This window comes from Melospiza georgiana, chromosome 4, assembly GCF_028018845.1.
Source record: "Melospiza georgiana isolate bMelGeo1 chromosome 4, bMelGeo1.pri, whole genome shotgun sequence".
In the NCBI taxonomy this organism is placed as follows: Eukaryota; Metazoa; Chordata; class Aves; order Passeriformes; family Passerellidae; genus Melospiza; species Melospiza georgiana.
This window is the reverse complement of record NC_080433.1, coordinates 19,369,003-19,386,204: the sequence shown is the minus strand read 5'-3', so window position 1 is coordinate 19,386,204 and position 17,202 is coordinate 19,369,003. Positions and strand designations below refer to the sequence as shown.

Genomic DNA, 17,202 nt, shown 5'->3' with positions numbered 1-17,202 from the left:
CCTGTCTGCCACACCCATGGAAATGCTGCTCACACGCATAAAACACCTGCTAAATCAGGTGGTTTAAGCTGCTTTCCTGCTGAAAAGGTCTTAATTATAAATTAAAAAAGGGCAGCTGTATTTGAGCGCATTGCAAAGATAAGCTGATGGACCAGAACAGCAGCAGGACTTGAGAGAAAGGCTGTTCTAACACAGCCCGATGTATTTAATGGTAGCCAGCTCAAATACACCCGGTTGAAAGCTACAAGTGCAGGATCCTTCTCTTTGTTTCACTTCAGTTGTGAACATGTAACCACACAAGCTCTGAGCGTATATTGCTGGTGAGAGAACTGAGGTTTGTATTTCACCTTTCACACTGCAGGCCATTGCTGTGGAAAAGCATTTCAAATACAGTTCAATACTGGCAGTGTTGCAACTGGTAAATAAGTGCAACTCAAATTTAATATTTCAATGGATTTTAATTGATTTTTTTACAGGCTATGCTTGCTAAGAGAGGAGCCTGGGGTCTGCTATGGCTGGAGCCCTGCAGTGCAGTCAACAGAAAGGCTACACAAGTACGTAAGAATGAAATGTACAGACTAAGCAGTTGGCCAAGTTTAGAAGTTTCTCTCTAATAGCCACATTAATGAAGAGGATAATTATCAGCAATTCCTGCTACACAGTGGGAATGTGTAATGGTAGTGAAAAAATGCTCACAAACTCTGGAAAATAACACCGATGCTGAGGACTGAGCACTGGGCCACATCTCTCTGATCTCTGAAGAAAAAGGCAGAAGAGGTAATGGGAGATGGCTCTCCCAGCACATAGCCTGTTGTAGAAATGCCAACAGAGCAATAGAGGTTAACTAACAGAGTAAGGCCATTCATTTCCATGAAGCTTTTACCAAGGAATAATTAATCTCAATGTACAGAATATTGTCATCTTACTGCAGGGGCTCCATACTGTTGTCTCCTTATAGTAAAAGTTCCATACCTTCTCAGTGTTTCTCATGGTCATCTCCTCAGGGCTCTGACTCTTTCTTATTCACAAAGCAGCTATCTGACTCCACTTCCCATCTCAACCACCCACCCCACTCTTTTATAGCACTCTTCTTCTCATTGCTTACAGCTGTGGTCTGTTCTTAATCTTTGATAATTGGCCCAGCTGCAACTCTTTAGGGGTAAGATTACTTTCTACACTATCTTTATTTTCTTATATTCTATCCCCCTACAGAATGTAGTCAAAGCCTTTTTTTATTCCCCAAGCAATTTATGTCCAGGGCATAATCCCAGCAGTGGAATTAGTAGGCTACTATCACTCTGTAGCTTGTAAAACCTTTCCCATTGCTTTTAGTGATGTTGGGTCTCTCTTCTGAGGTTCTGATTATTTCCAGTAGATTTGCATTCACTTTGAATTCTGCTAGACTTTCTTATCACATTTGATGTTTCACTGAGGAGCTGCAGTTCTGATACTGAGAAGTCTTGTCCAATGCTGGAAACACAGCAGAACTGCCTCCAGAAATACCTGAGATAAAAAAAAAACCCCACACCTAAGAACTACTTTAATAGATTGTTGTGTAGAAAGGAGACAAAAATCTACTACTCATACTATGTTTTCCTTGGGGGAATCCACATCTAGTGACAAATGGAATTTTCTACTCCTTCACATGGTGGCTACTTGGCCTCTCTGCTTGATGCATCATGGTGAAAGATAAATAGTTAATAACTGTAGCTATTTCTTGGTGATATGAAATCCTATCTACTGATAATTGATATCATCAACACCTTCTACAGAGACTAGCTTTTATAATCAATATAGGTCAAAATCAAATTACAACCTAGATGTGAAAGGCAGGTTTCTGCTATCAAATCTGTGGGGCACTGGCTGGTTAACTCCTGCAATGCAGCACAGCCAGTTTATCTGGTATGGCAGCAGGCAATGCAAACTTGTAAATGTAAACCTGCCACCTCCCACCAAACTCCTGGTTATACACTGGGGTTTGATCCTCATCAGAATTTTTTAAATTAATTTGATTTTGGATGAGAAAAGAAATCCAGCTGCTAAAAGACCAAGACTCTCCACCTAGGTTGCCCACCACCAGAACATTTGTCTGATCTAATCAACACCTGCACTTTCAGAGAACAATGTTTTGAGCAGTCAGTAAGAAAATGTGTATGTATATATGTATGTATATATGATTACCTGAGTGCAGCTGTCTCATTGTGAGCATTTAGACACTTCATATCTTCTCAAAAAACCAAAACCCAAAACAAACAACCAAAAACCAAACCAACCAATCGAGAAAACACCAAAGAACAAACAACAAAAAACCCAAAAATCCCAAACAAACAAATAACCCAAAAAATCCACGACAGATCACCAAAACTTTATAAGATCTTCATGAAATGCTCCAAAATGTGAATATGCAAAAAAAAATTAGATGAAACTGAATCTTGGTCTCCTTTATTATATACTCTCAAGAGAAGACAATATCTCAAAAAACTCCAGCCTTCCATTGTCTTAATCAAAACTACAAGATTTGCATATTGGTGTGATAATTGATATGATTTTTTTTAAGTGGTGGGAAAATTTGATACACCTTCAGCTTAGGATGTCTGAAGTGCACTTAAAATGTATCCAAATTTCAAAAACTGCTTACCCTTTTCATGCACTGAAAAGACAGTATTTGTCCTGTAAATTGTAGCATTTGTGCTTGGCCCATGCACATTTGAAAGTGCTGGTTTAAATTCTCACTCATAACAGCAGAAATACATTAATTTTACAAAAACATAATTTTACAAATTATGTTTTTACATAATTTGTAAAAACACAGATTCTAATGACACCAGTTGTGTTCTCTGTTACCTTGGACAGGAAAGGAGAACAAAATGAAGCAGAACAAAAATTACGCTGTTGTCCAGAGTTCAGTCATTTTCTGATTAGTAGTCAGAATCATACACACCTAAGAAAATTACTTTGCTCTCCAGGAAAAGAATGTAGGAGATATTTTTAAGGATATAACCCAGATATTTTTTTTCTTTTGCAGCTCTTTAGTGCCTATAGCAGTTTATTATCTCTCCCACTCTAAGATACACTATACATGTTTTCATTTTTCTAGGGACTGCAGTCTGATTGATCCACTTTGAGGCAATAGAAAAAACAAGGCTGCTTTTTCCTTTTGTTTTTTTTTTTTTTTTTTTTTTTTCCCCTTGTTCTTTACTTTAAACTTTTCCAGTACAGAGCATATGTATTGTTTCCTTTGGAACTTCCTGAAAACTAGTTCAGGACACTTCTAATCTGCTAAACCTGAAATATTCATACCTTCAGTGTGACATTAGTTAATATTCAGATGGTGATTGGAACTTTGCTGCTGAACACTCTTATCTGTGATTTTTTCAGCTGATGGAGATTTCATGGATCTTTGCCACTGAGTTAAATACATGAGTAGAAGCAATGAGGATGGGTGGAGACTGCCAGTAAAACAGGAGTAGGGAAAACAAGGAAAAAAATGTGAATCCACCAGATTCTTAACTTAGTTTTCATTCTATCATTAAAAGCAATGTTGACCTAACAAGCTTTATTTTATATAAAAATAATAGCCTATTCTAGATTGAGACTTTGGGGTCCACCATGTGAGTGCTCTGCTGCTCTCCCTGCTGCTTCCTGCCTTCACTCTTGTCCCTGTGGGGGAAACTGAAAAAAACCAACATTTATTCAAAAGCAGTGTAAATACCCACCTATGTGGCATTTGAGGGGCCCTCAAATCACAGCAGGAGCCCTGAAACCACTATGGGAAGGGAACAGAAGTGGCAGCCAGGGGAAAAGGAAGGGAAGGGATGGGGTAGAAGATGAGATGGAGGGAGAATGCAGTCCAATAGACACTGGAGCAGAAGATGCAGCTCTCCTAGGAAACAAGAAGAAGATGAAAACAGGGAAACAAAGGAGCAAGGAACACTGGTTTTCCTGCCTGATGTACTTTACTAAAACCATGACTACATCTAATGTTTGCAAAGATTGGTCAAGACCCTCCTGTTCCCATAGCATCCCTTACTTAAGGCTTCACTGCTTTAACACATTCAGCTTGTTCAGATATCTGATTTCTGAGTCCTTTGTGTTGGACAGTGATAAGCTGATCAGCTTTAAGGACTAAACAGTGTTATATGCCTCACATTATTATTGCAGTGTGAATAATCACATTTTACAACTCAAACCCATCCCATTTAGGCATAAACCCCCCCACTAATATGATTGAATGTGTTCCAAGAAAGGGCAGGAAAGGATGCCACCTCAATCAAATCATTTTACTGTTCAGAAAATGACTGTTCCAATTATATTCCAGTCTTAGGATTTTCCTTCATAATACCCAGAGTGGCTGAGCTTCCCCTGGCCTGACTACTTGCTGTTATTTGAATCTCTAGCATTTCACAGACATGTTGACTATCTACATCTCTGATCTAATAAAGTTTAGATACTAACTTGCACCTTTCAGTTTCCAGTCTCTTCTCAGAGAAGAAAAAGTCCATTAGGGTTGGTATTGGCCTGAAGAAAGGATATTTAAAGAGTTTAAAAATCTAAATCAATAACAGGAATCAAATACAGAAACTGCAGCTTTGATGTGGGAGAGCAAGAACATGGTGACATATCAGGTTTCTCAGGGCAATATTCCACATTGCTGGAGTTTTAAGTTATTGTTCTTCAGGGACAGGTCAGATAGGATGGATAACTTCTGTAAATGAATGCTTTTATTGTAATACACACATGCATGTCTTACATGTTAAAACATCAGTCTTTTGCTTACAGAGTCAGTATCACCATTCATAATCTGTCCTTGTCTTTTAATCCTCACTGCCACCAAGACAACACAAGCCTCACAGACATTTAGTCTCTCCTGTAAAAGAAAGCTGCTCACCAAGCAAGTGGGAATTAGGACAGTCTCCTAACCATGTTGCTGTATCCTCATTCCTGTGAGTATGCCCTTGGCCACAGGCAAAATTTCTGGTGCAGTGGCCAATGGCCTCTCACTGCTTTTGATGCTGTGGATTGCTTGAAGCTTGCAGTTCTGCTGAAGGCTCTTGGATGTGGTTATTCCTTTTGGATATAAGGAGACCTCTTTCTCTGGAAGACACATTTGTTTTGGTAAATGAACACAAGTTCTGTTACCCTCCTCTGGGGTATTCTAAATGACTGTGCTGGATTTGGCTAGGAGAGGATTAATTTTCTTCACAGTGGCTGGTATGGGGCTGGGATTTGGATTTCTGCTGAACACAGGGTTGATAATACAGAGATGGTTTTGTTATTGCTGAGTAGGGTTTACACAGAGCCAAGGCCTTTTCTGCTTTTTGTGAGGCTGGTGGGAGTGACTGAGAGCTTGGGAGGAAACACAGCCAGGACAGGTGACCCCAACTGAACAAAGAGATGTTCCATGACACCATGCTCAATATATAAAGGTGGAGGAAAGAAGGAAGAGGAGGAAAGGAGGAAGGAGAAGGAGAAAAAGAAAGGATCACATTTGGAATGATGGCATTTCTCTTCCCGTCACTGTTACATGGGATGGGGCCCTGCTCTCCTGGAGATGGCTGAACTCCTGCCTGCCCATGGGAAACAGTGAATTAGTTCCTTGTTTTTCTTTTCTTGTATGTGCAGCTTTTTGCTTTCTCTATTAAACTGTCTTTATCCCAGCCCATGAATTTTCCACCCTTTATCCTTCCAGTTCTCTCCTCATCCCTCTGGGGTGGGTGTGAGTGCGTGGCTATGTAGGGCTTGGCTGCCAGCTGGGGTCAAACCACAACAATGACTCCAGCTTAGGGCTTAATTTCATCTGATTTTTAAGTGGTTTGCATGCCTAGTCAATACCTTACTATCTGTCCTCAGAGGGCAATAATATTTCTTAATTAACTTGAAGATGCTATCAAACAACTTGAGCTTGAAAATACAGAGACAGACCATGCCATTGGCTTTATTGGTGTCAGGCAACAGAGCAGTATTTTGGCAAGCATCATAGCATATAAGCAGAAATAAATGCACAAGAAGAAAAATAAGGAGGCCACAGGGTTATTTTCCAGTTGCCAGTAACAACCCTGACATACTGTAGCCTAATTCTCACTTTTCAGTTTATGCTGTTGACTCAGAAAGCATTTGTGAGGTTTAGAGCTCATGAACAACTCTTACCTACACATAATTAAAAAAAATGCAATGAACTTCCTGTTACCCAGCCAGGTCAATACTGAATGCAATACCCTCATTGCTTGTTGCTCCTCAGAAACACTCTGAGCTTGATGCTGCCTGTTGCACAGGCTCCTTTGCATACAAGTATAGAAATTACAACTGTCTCACCTTGTCTGTAGTGGTGGCTGGTTGTAAATAATTCACCATCACCAGGTGCCAGCACAGCCTCTCATGGATGAGGCTCTCCTAGAGCCACTGAAACTCTCTTCTCTGCAGAAACCAATGCATGGCACCCAGAGGGCGTTACACAGCTCTGATCCACACGGAATCACAGATGCTGAGCTGGAAGGAACCCACAGGGAATCACAGATGCTGAGCTGGGGAATGTCACTGGGGAAGCACCTTTGGCATGCACAGTGTCTTGGAGAGATGAGGATTTGTCTTTAAGAGGCCACTATCAGCCCAAGGCTGGCATTGGATTTATCTGTACACAAGGTAAATCCCACTGATACCAGTTGGAGATCCTCAGTATTTATGCAGCTTCTAAAGTGAGGCCATTTCTGGAGATGTTTTAAGTTGGAATCACATTTTAGAAATCTAGTTTTGAAAGGTGGGAGGCAAGTGACCCCACTCACTTTTATCCAGGCAAGACTGTTGTGGAAACAGAGGGATGTGCTGCACTCACCATGACGTATTTGCAGCAACACAGCACTGTGTGTGGCAGTAGGATGGCTTTTAGACTTGCTGGACCTCAGGTGCTTTTTGTTCCTAAAACCATTAAAAGCCTATTTACTGAAGCAGCCCATGAGGCAAACATCAGAAACACAGAAACAACAACTGAAGTGAGAGAGACCCTCTGAACTCTATGAAATATTTACAAACAGCTTCAGGAGCCCTGGGATGAAGTGAAGTACTTTCAAGCAGAGACAGAAAACCTAATGGATATAAAAATCCTTTTTTAGCTCTTGGTGAGATTTGTTTTCAAAGACCTAGATATGATATGAGAAAATGTATTAGCTCATCCAGTCTGCCTTCTCCTGCTCCAGTAGAGAAGTGGTCTCAGTGCTATATTTTATAACACTTGGCTCACCCAGCTGTGCCTGACTCAGACAACATAAACCAAACCTTCTTCTTGGGAATCTTCTCAGTTTTTCTAAGTACTTCACTTTGTGGAATTTTCCCCAGTATTCCACCCAGAGCAATTCAACACAGTATGCATAAAGACACTTTGATGTCATGATCATCATGCTGTTGACTTCATATTTATTCCCTTAGACAACCCTAAATAACTTCCCAGCCAGTGTGGTGGTGATGTCCCTCTAACATCTGTCTAGTCATGCTCCTCCCCATTTGAACACATTATTGCTGTGCTCTGCTGTGACTGAGCCTTCACAAGAAATTATTTCAGATGTTTTCCTGTCTGTTCCTTCCTCTTTGTATTGAAGACATCATAATCATAATCATAATCATCATAATTATTATTATAATTATTATTAATTTTTGTTTTTATTATTGCAATTGAGGAAAAGGACATGGAAAAGAAAGAAGTGAAAAGACAAAACGACCTTTTTTCATGCTACCCCAGCTGTGCAGGCACAGAAAGATCCATTTGAAATAGCTGACCTACACACATAATTCAAGTTTTACCTCTAGGATTTATGACAGGGGTATTGTTCTCATTTCTGCTTTCTCTTACTTGCCTCATACATTCTTTTTTCCTCTTAAATTTTTACTAGAACCTTTGAATTTTCCTTTGTTGTTTGGACAGTTTAGAGAAATGATGCTGTACCTACAGGAGGTTAACCAGGAAGACTTTCTGCTCTCACACAACTCAGTATCAAGATGATGAACAGAGAATGTCCCCTTGAAGGATTTCCTTTTCAGAATCTACTGCCAAGGGACTGTACAAGAAGTTCCACAACCAGTTACAGAGGAGGACTGAGTTTAAGGAAATTGATCTGAGATCCCCATAGCATTTCTTTTCCTTGCATATTATCCTTTCTGCTTTAAAAGAAAGAACACAAAACACAGTCATTCCCTCATCAAAGCAGCCTTTCAAATTTGTGAATCTTTTCAAAAACATAAAATCATAAAGCATTTAATTTGTGTATCTTTTCAGTCTTTGTTGATTTTTTTTAAAATTATCCTAAAATAGCCTTCAAACTCAAAGTGGTAGAGGAAGAGGTACACAGGTACTTCAAATTTTCAAAAATATTTATAGTTTAAGAAATAACTGTGATTTAAAAAAAAAAAATTACTTTCTGACCAAACCACGATTTTTTCAGCATTTGACATTTTAAACATCTAAAGTAGAACAGCAAAAAAAGGAACTATACCACACTTATCTTATGTGTTAAAAATGTCCTCAGCTGTTGTGTACACCCATGTCTCTGAACCAGCAGAGCTCCAAGTGCCACCCCAGGAGCCAGACTAAGCTGCCCATGGCAGGGTTCTCCTGGGGTAAACTCCCAGCCTGGAAGCAGCTTAACCTCATGATGCTGTTCACCAAGTGATCATTATTCTAATTTTACTCTTGGGGAAGCAAAGGCAAGCAAGACAAAGCATTTATCTAAAACCTTAGAGAAATTCAGGTGCATTTCACTCTGAGCTGTGCAAACCCAGCATGCTGTTTTAATAAGTAGAACAGACTCTTTCCACATTAGGAGAAACTTTGTTCAAGTTACTACTTTTCTGAGCAGAGCACAGATTTTAACAAACTGGTAGCTCTGCCCGAAAGCAACACTGAGGGTTTTTATTTTCTTTCCACCATTACAAAGTACAGTCACATGCAAGTGAGCTTCTGCCTGTCTGCAGGGCTTGCAATAGTGAGAGGTTCTGGCAATAGCTGCACTCCCTATAGGATATATACAGCAACTGGGTCAGCCTGTTTACAAAATAGCTTGTGATTATCACAGCAGTGCTCAGCAGCTATGAATACATCATAGCAGAGTCTAATTAAAGACAGGCATAGCTAAAGCACTGCAAAATAAAGAAACAGTGGCCCTTAATGAAGCTGCTCAGGATTGGGAAGAGGTTAGTTTTTACTCAGTTAGCCCCTTGGAGGTCAGCTAACCAGGTTTATTCCAAACAAGAATTAAAACATACATCTTCTGAGGGCACTCAGTTCATTTCCTCAGGAAAAGAGTGAATTTTGTAACAAGACACAGCAGTTTCAATGGTGAAAAAAAAATTTAAGGGGAAAACTGAAAATAAAGATCTAGTTGAACTTGGTAATTTGTAAATAAAATGGATGTACATAAAACACCATTGTACCAATAGTTGTATAAAGCATAAATGTTCCTATCCTTACCCTTCAGAACATGGCCAGAACTCTCCTTCCTCCCCTAAAAACACCTACTGCATTATACCTGCTGTGATGCTTCAGGATTGACTCCCAATCTGTCTAGTCCCTGTGATTGATGAAATGCAGTCTTCAGGCCATGCCTATTCATAAATGACAGAGCACAGGTTAGAAGGGAGGTAGGAAAGTGCTTATTTCTATCCCAGCTATGGAAAGGAGAAGGCTGTATTTTCTGGAACAAAATAGTTATGCTAATGCTCCCAGCAAGCAATGGATTATGGATATGCTCCTGTACTGGCTGAGTCATCATTATTTTAGGCTGAAGACTTAGGGGAAGGGAAAACAACCATTTTTGAAAAGACCAAGTTCTAGCAAATTAGTATTACAGAAGAAAAACCATGAAGAATTAGGCAAGGCAACCTCTCCTGTACTTGTACTTTTTCAGAAAGAGGTTGGGTTTTTTTTCCTCCATCCATTTACTTTTGTAAATGCTGCACAAAAAAGGTGAAAATCAATGATTCGGTCCATTTGTTTCACGTCTACTTCACAAGTACTTCTATTAGTTTCATCATGTTGCACAAGTATTTTATATATTGCTAGAAGTTACTCATAACCAAGTTTAAGGCCATTCACACTTCCTTTACAGAGCCACAATTTCCTTTTAATGCATGCACACTTTTTGGTCCTTTGCGTGTTTATACTGTGAAAGCTTTAAGAGTTTTGGAGCACCAGAAGAGATGGTCTTGATTTTTCATCTCAAACAGCAGGGAAAACATTTTTATTTATCTTGGATTTAATTTTAGAAGGCACAAAGAGCTGTGCAGAGCTGCTGCAGTAGCTCTGCTGAAGAGGTTCAGAATGGGTCCTTCTTTTCACTCCTCACACTCCAAACCAGAAAGTGTCAGGCAGCAGCAATTTTTCTACTTGGATAATTCTCTTTCCTGCCCAGAATGTGAGTCCATGGTGCCCTTCTTCCCGAAGGTGTGTTCAAGGGAGGCAGACCCTTCCTCTCAGCTGCATGCTCATGTGCCAGGAACCACAAACTTCCCAGCAGGCCCACCACAGGCTGCAGGTACTTCAGCACCAGACAGGTCACAACCCACAGACAACACATGGAACACAAAAATGGCTTAAGAACATTACAGTTGAGCAAAAGTTGTAAGTTACTAATAGGATTTTAAATTAGAATAAGAGAGAAATTTACCACTGCAGACTGTGGTGAGAACTCACGTACTTCTCCCACAACACTGCAGACTTCCTAAAATCAGCTTCTCTTAGAGCTGTTAGAAAAACAGGTAACATGAAAAAAGGGTACTGAACAAGAACTATGCAGTTCACCAGAAACACCTTTTAACACAATCAGCACCTCTTCAATTAATAACCTTGGTGAGGCACAGCTGTTGAGCTATTACAAATTTATGTAGATCCACCAGTGATTAATATTAGCAACCAAAGGAGCCTAGTGATAAAACCCCTACTGAATGCTAATAAAAATATTCATGATCTTAGGTAGTGTTTCATATATGTCTTCCAAGCAATTGGAATAAGTTTACTGTAAAAAATATTTAAAATTTCATTATTGCATGTAATAGTTCCATTATTATATGGATTTAGTTAATATTTCAGCCTCTTCTGTTGTAGTATCTAAAAGTTTAGGGTATAATCAGTGTGCTGTGGGCAGGCAGTGGTTTGGGAAGTATTGCCCAGTGAAAAGCACAGAACAATAGGGTGCAACAGCAACTTAAAAACCTTAAAAAAAACTTGAAAAAAAAGCACTAGAGCTACCTGAAATGAAACTAATTATAACAGATAAGACTGACAAGCAGCTACAGCAGCAGCAGGAATCCTTGGTTTTTTGTGGTTTTTGGCCACACATAAAACAGTGTTGATATTAATACAAGAAAGTAAAACAGACAATGAAAAGCAAACAATTTCCAGATCAAGAAAAACTGAAACAGCTGCAGGTGGTTTCAAGAAAAACACTGAGCACTTTTTCTTTTATTACTGTGCTGCAATATACAGTATATTTGAAGTACAGAAATTCAAAACCAGTAAAACTTCAAAGACCCAAGTGCATTCCCAAGGTGGAGCCCACAATTTCATAGCATGTTTCCTGTGCCCCACACACAGCCCACATGCCAAGCCTTCTCCAGCCATTCCCCAGCACTTCCAGAGCAGTCAGTCACACTGTTCAAGCAGCACTACTTCTTCTTGAGAGCTCTCTTTCCTTCCCCCTTCTTTGGTTTTTCCTTCCCACGGAGCTTTTTCAATCGCCTCATCTCCTCCCTGAAGTCCTGATGCTCATCCCTAGGTGGGGGAGAAGGAATAAAGTTTATTCTTTTTCTTGGGATCCAGAGATATGAATATTTCTTTGAACTACATGCTAATGAAAAAAAAAAAAACCTAAAATCAAAACTTTTTAAACCATGAAGTCCATACTGAAGCTTGCTGCGATGTATTCCATGTTACTGCTGGCAGTATCACTGAATAATAACATGCAAGATTTCCTCTGACACTTTCAGAATTAGCAGGGTTGCCCTTTTCAGCAATAAAAGGTGTGTGCACATGTGTATTATTTCAATTGCATTTTTTGATCCCCTTTGCTTAAATGAGCAGTAAAATGCAAAAACCAGCAAGAGACAAGAGTAAGATTTTCCCCCTTGTTATCCAGCCCAGCAGTGCAGGCAGAGCACATTGTGTTCCTGTGTTCAGGCCATTAGCTCCTGGGGAAACAGGGCCATGCCGAGCAGTAATTACAGCACATGGCACTGCTCTCAGGTGACTTCAGGAATGAGCTATGGAGATGGCATCAGTACTGGGAGAATCATAATAAGAGAGTAAAATAGGAAGGAGGATGAAGGGGTTGACAGGGATAATTAATCCTCAATCACTTTCTAATAAATTCTATTAATCAGTCCCCATATTTTTTAGTGCAAAGTGATTTTCAAAAGTCACAACTGCATCCAATGTGGCCTAAGATTGCTGCACTGCTATTTTTAAACACAACTTCTCTAAATAGAAACAAAAAGCTTGTGATTTATTACCAGCCCCATTAGTCTATGATTCTTCATTACATTTTTTTTTCTTCTTCCAACTCTCTGTGTACAGCTAGAGAAGGAACTTAATAGGGGAAGGAGAAGAGTAAAGAACATTAGCCTCACATTGAGGCTTTCAGTGTAAACAAACAGCCAGTCTAGGAAGTGTTGGCACACCTACCTAAAGCAAGAGCATCCTGAATGCAATCCTGATGCTAGTATTGTCATACTAGCAATCTCTTTTGACTATACAGGGTTTGCAGCCTCACTTTTAAAGATTTTTTAGCACTACCTGATTGAAGTGAAAAAACTGCATTTGACTCCTGCTGATGTTCTTCAGCAGTACAATTCTCCCTGATACAGACTGTGGGAATTAATTTAGAAATTAGACAACTGGTTTGGATGAAGCGGGAATTAACAAGACTATTTAAATCACATTTGAATTTAATTTAATTTATTTTGAAGAATAAAAAGGCCCTCCAGCCTAACAGAGACTTTCTGTCTCTTCTAAATTTCACTTATTAGCTGTTGAATGACAGAAATATATGGCAAGTCTGTGTTAACATCACCTCTTTGTAGCACATTCATTTGCCATATTCAGAACTACAGACCCATCTCCTGTCTATCAGAAAGGTTTCTTCTCTTCCCCACAAAGCAAAAGCAGGAACCATTTCTTAGGTAAATGCTTGCACAACTAAACCTCCAGTCTTTCTCACAAAAGCTTCCAATTATGATAAAAGTCAGCCAGCAGTCACTTTTGCTCTCCTTGCCCTCAGTGCCAACAATCAAGTGCCTACTTCCATATGCACCATATTCAGAAGGAAACACTTCCCTTGAGGAAAACTATCACTGTGTCCTCTTTGTGACCGCCCAGGCCCAAGGTGGTTTTATTACCTTTGTTCCATTTCTGTAATGATTTCATCTATGTACCCCCATTCTCCCCAACCTGTTTGTCCCAAGCTGCTTCCCTCCTCCCCCATGTCAATCCTCTAATTTCTGCTGATTCATTCCCCAATTTCCTCCCTGGACTCCTGTCAATCACTTGGCCTCCCATCCCCTCTTTTTAGAACCTTCCAGCAGGGGCATCGAGTGATTGGTTGGAGGCTGGAGCTCTCCCTCAAAATGTTCCTCAATTCATTGCCCCCATGTCTATCTCCCTGGTTTCCACACCCCAAGTTCTCCCCACTGGTTGTTCTGTGAATCCCTCCCTTGTTTCCACCCCCCTGGAAACAACTGGAACGAGACTCCAGCCACCCCTTTCCCATCTCCAAGCTGCTCCCACCCCCTGTGCACCTGTAGAGGCCGAAGTAGCGGAGTTTCTTCATGAGGGCGTAGTAGGTGTTGTGAGGGGGGTACCAGTTGTGCACCTCGTCCCTCTTGGCCAGGGGCTGCTCGCTGAACAGCTTCACCACCTTCATGGATTTGGAGTCCGTGGGCCTGACCACGTCGCCGAATATCTGGGCGCTGAGGCGGGCCATGCGCAGGGCGTAGCTGGAAACGTTGGACATCTCCCCAGGAGCAGTGGGCACACACACAGATGGACCTTCCTGCAAAAGCAGAGACACAGCTCTTCACCCAGCTCAGAGCAGAACCAGCTACCCCAGAATTAGGGCAAACAAAGGAATGTGTCATACACTGAGCACTCATTTGACATCACACATTCCTTGCATAAAATCAGTCTGATACTTTAGCATGTAATCCTGCTGATAAAGAACATCTACATGACTCCATGTCACAGACATGTTTTATGAAAAATCCTTTCCTTAGGATTTTTCCTCCTGAGAAGCTGGAGGCCTCAGGAACAAAATGCAAACAATGATTATCTGCTGCTGTGGAATGCAACAGGTGCATCTGTGATTGGTCTCATGTGGTTGTTTCTAATGAATGGCCAATCACAGTCAGCTGTCTGGACTGTCTCGGTCAGCCACAAGCCTTTGTTATCATTCCTTTTCTATTCTTAGCTAGCCTTCTGATGAAATCCTTTCTTCTATTCTTCTAGTATAGTTTTAATATGACATATATCATGAAATAATAAATCAAGCCTTCTGAAACATGGAGTCAACATTCTCATCTCTTTCCTAAGACCCCTGCAAACTGCACCACAAATTCAGGGACAATTCCCAGCCTACAGACAGCACTACCAACTATAGACATGCACTGCACCACAATTTACCATGGCTAGCATGGTTTATTAGCAGAACTCACCCAGCTTGCTCAAGACAACCCTTAAACTCCATCCACAGGAACAATTCTAGTGTGAGCTCTGCCAAAAACTGCACCCGTGTGATACCACCGACTGCTGCACAAGCACAGGGTAAGGCACCACTTGAACATACAGAGAAAAAGACCTGGGGAAGTTTTTCCTCATGAAAATTTCTCACCCTATTTAAAACATTGTTATAATCCATGTAACAATGGACTATAAACAAATCTTGTTTCTCTGCATGAATCACACAGATCTTTCCCATCTCAATTCCCTCCCCTTGATCATCTCCATCAGCTTTTTCTCCATTCTCTTTTCAGTCTCTCATGATACCTATTCTTTTTAAGAGGAAAACAGTAGTTTTTCCATGCCAGATTCTTTTTTTCCAAGAAAATCAATCAGCAGCTTCCTATTCTCTTTTAGTCATCTCTCACCTATAAACCTCTGCCACAAAAATGCCCTGAAGACAAAACCATTGGTATTAGGCCACCAGACAACATCCACTCTGCTAAAGCAGCATGAGAAGGGTTTTCTCTCAGCTTTTCTAACCCTCCCCATTTTAAGTCTTCTTTACTCTTTCTTTGCAGAATTGGTTGTAGTAGACAAGAAAAGGAATCCCAAAACCCTGTATTTAAAGTAGTATCTTGTCTGTACTTTGCCTTTTTGAATGGCTGATAAGTCTTCAGACAAATTAAGCAGGTTCCTTCAAGAGCACAACACTGAGGTTAAAGTTTAAAAACCTTGTTTTAAAAAATATTGCACAGGTGATTCCAGAATATGAGCATAACAAATTAAAGATCATGGATAAGAGCAATCATCAGGACAGTGCTTAGTCCACTTCAGTGTGATTACACAGAGCCTGTTGTTTAATAACACAAATTTGGAGCATTCATAACCTCACGTAGATATATCTGCTCATTGGAGGACCTGCTTTGATTTACTCCTGTTGGCAAAGCACTCTAAATGAAGCAGGAAAAAAAATCAAGCATGAAAATAATTCAAGTAATTTGAGAAGAAAGAATAACGGTGAAAGTAACAAAAGGGAAGGCAAAGCATCAGAGACCCCGAGCTAAGGCAGTAGGCCTAGTGTGAGAACACAGAAGCTCTTAAATGATTGCAGGGCAGCACCTCAACATGAGCATCTATACAGGGGGAAATAATCACTAAATTTTGCTAAATCATTTCTTTCAGAACACCCAGTCCTAATTCCTGCATTCAGAGACAAAGCAACAAGTTGTCCCCCAAGCTCTTCAACACAGGACTCCAAAAGTGTGTCTTTATCAGAAACACACAACTTGCTTAATCTCTACTTACTCCAGCCTTAAAATAAAAACACCTTTAGCTCCTGAATAACGCAAATTTGTGGTCTGAATAACCTGATTTTCACTTCTGACTCTCTAAAGAATTGTAACACCCCAAGCTGAGGCTGGAGACCTCCATTAACCCTTGCCCGACTAAGAACGCTTGGGAGAGAAGTGAAGCAAAGGCTGCACATTCCCAAAGCTATCCACAGCCCGTTCTAGGGTGATTCTGTGAGATGTCACATCCGTGAGACCAAAGAGCACTTTCGTTATTGTCACTTCCAGCAATGACATCTCCAGCATCTCCACTCGGAGCCGGCACACCTAAACCGAACCCAGCGCTCCGTGCTGCCGCTCCACAGCTCCCGGCTCCCCGCTCCCGCCCTGGGCTGGCTCATTCTGTATTCCCGATCCACCCGCTTGATTCGGAGCGCTCCCTTCTCACTCGGAGCACGCCAGAACAGCGCTCATTCCCCCAGGAGCACGGGGGGAAGACCAGGCCGCCTCAGAGCTCAACCCGCGGCGGGCCCTCAGGCCGGGCCGGCCCCGCTTTCCTGTGGGACGGCAGCGCCGGGACGTGGCCAAGGGCTGCGGCTCCCGGGGACACGGCCCGCCCGGCACCCCGGAGCCCAGACCCCGGAGGCCGGAGCTCGGCACCCCCGTTCGGCCCCGCTCACCCCGCGCTGGGCCGCAGGCGGAGGAGCGGCGGCGCTGCCGGAGCGGAGGCGGCGCGCACGGGTGACGCGAGGGGCGGGACGGGCGGCCCAGGGAGGGACCTTCCTCCTCCTCCTCCTCCTCTTCCTCCTCTCCCTCTGCTGTTCGTCCTCCTTCCCCGCCCTCCTTGGAGCTCGCAGGCTACTGTCCCCGCGGTCATGGAGCCACGGAATCACAGCGTATCCTGAGCTGGAAGTGACCCTCAAGGATCACACCACGAGAGGCCCACACCTGACCCTCAAGGATCACACCATGAGGGGGTCACACCCTCTTGCTCCAAGAACAAAACCTTTTCGTTGTGACTCCCTTTCTTTCATTTGTTTCCCTCCCTGTTGTAAGCAGCTTTGCAGTTATATGCGTAAATCTAATAAGGAAATGAGAAAAGTGGTTATCCTCGTGAAAAATGCGTATTTTACGATTGGCTTTTCGCACATACTGAAATGAATATTATATGTGTTGTGTTAGAAAGTAGTGCTGTATTAATTCTCCTAAGTAGCGTGTTAA

At 41.6% G+C, this 17,202-nt stretch overlaps 1 protein-coding gene across 1 annotated transcript; it reads right to left on the bottom strand.

Moving 5' to 3' along the window:
• Positions 1-11,413: 11,413 nt before the first annotated feature.
• Positions 11,414-16,738, bottom strand: MRPS33 (mitochondrial ribosomal protein S33). The gene is made up of 3 exons (XM_058022548.1): positions 16,662-16,738; positions 13,774-14,027; positions 11,414-11,752 (listed from the first exon to the last, which is right to left on the bottom strand). The coding sequence occupies exons 2-3, from the start codon at positions 13,986-13,988 to the stop codon at positions 11,647-11,649; spliced, it is 321 nt and encodes a 106-aa protein (XP_057878531.1). The 5' UTR covers positions 13,989-14,027; positions 16,662-16,738; the 3' UTR covers positions 11,414-11,646.
• Between the last annotated feature and the right edge of the window lie 464 nt (positions 16,739-17,202).

Excerpts from the sequence above, each read along its gene's own strand:
- MRPS33 (XM_058022548.1), bottom strand. The coding sequence starts at position 13,988 with ATGTCCAACGTTTCCAGCTACGCCCTGCGCATGGCCCGCCTCAGCGCC. Across the intron at positions 11,753-13,773 it reads CGCTACTTCGGCCTCTACAG|GGATGAGCATCAGGACTTCA; the intron begins GTGCACAGGGGG and ends TCCCCCACCTAG.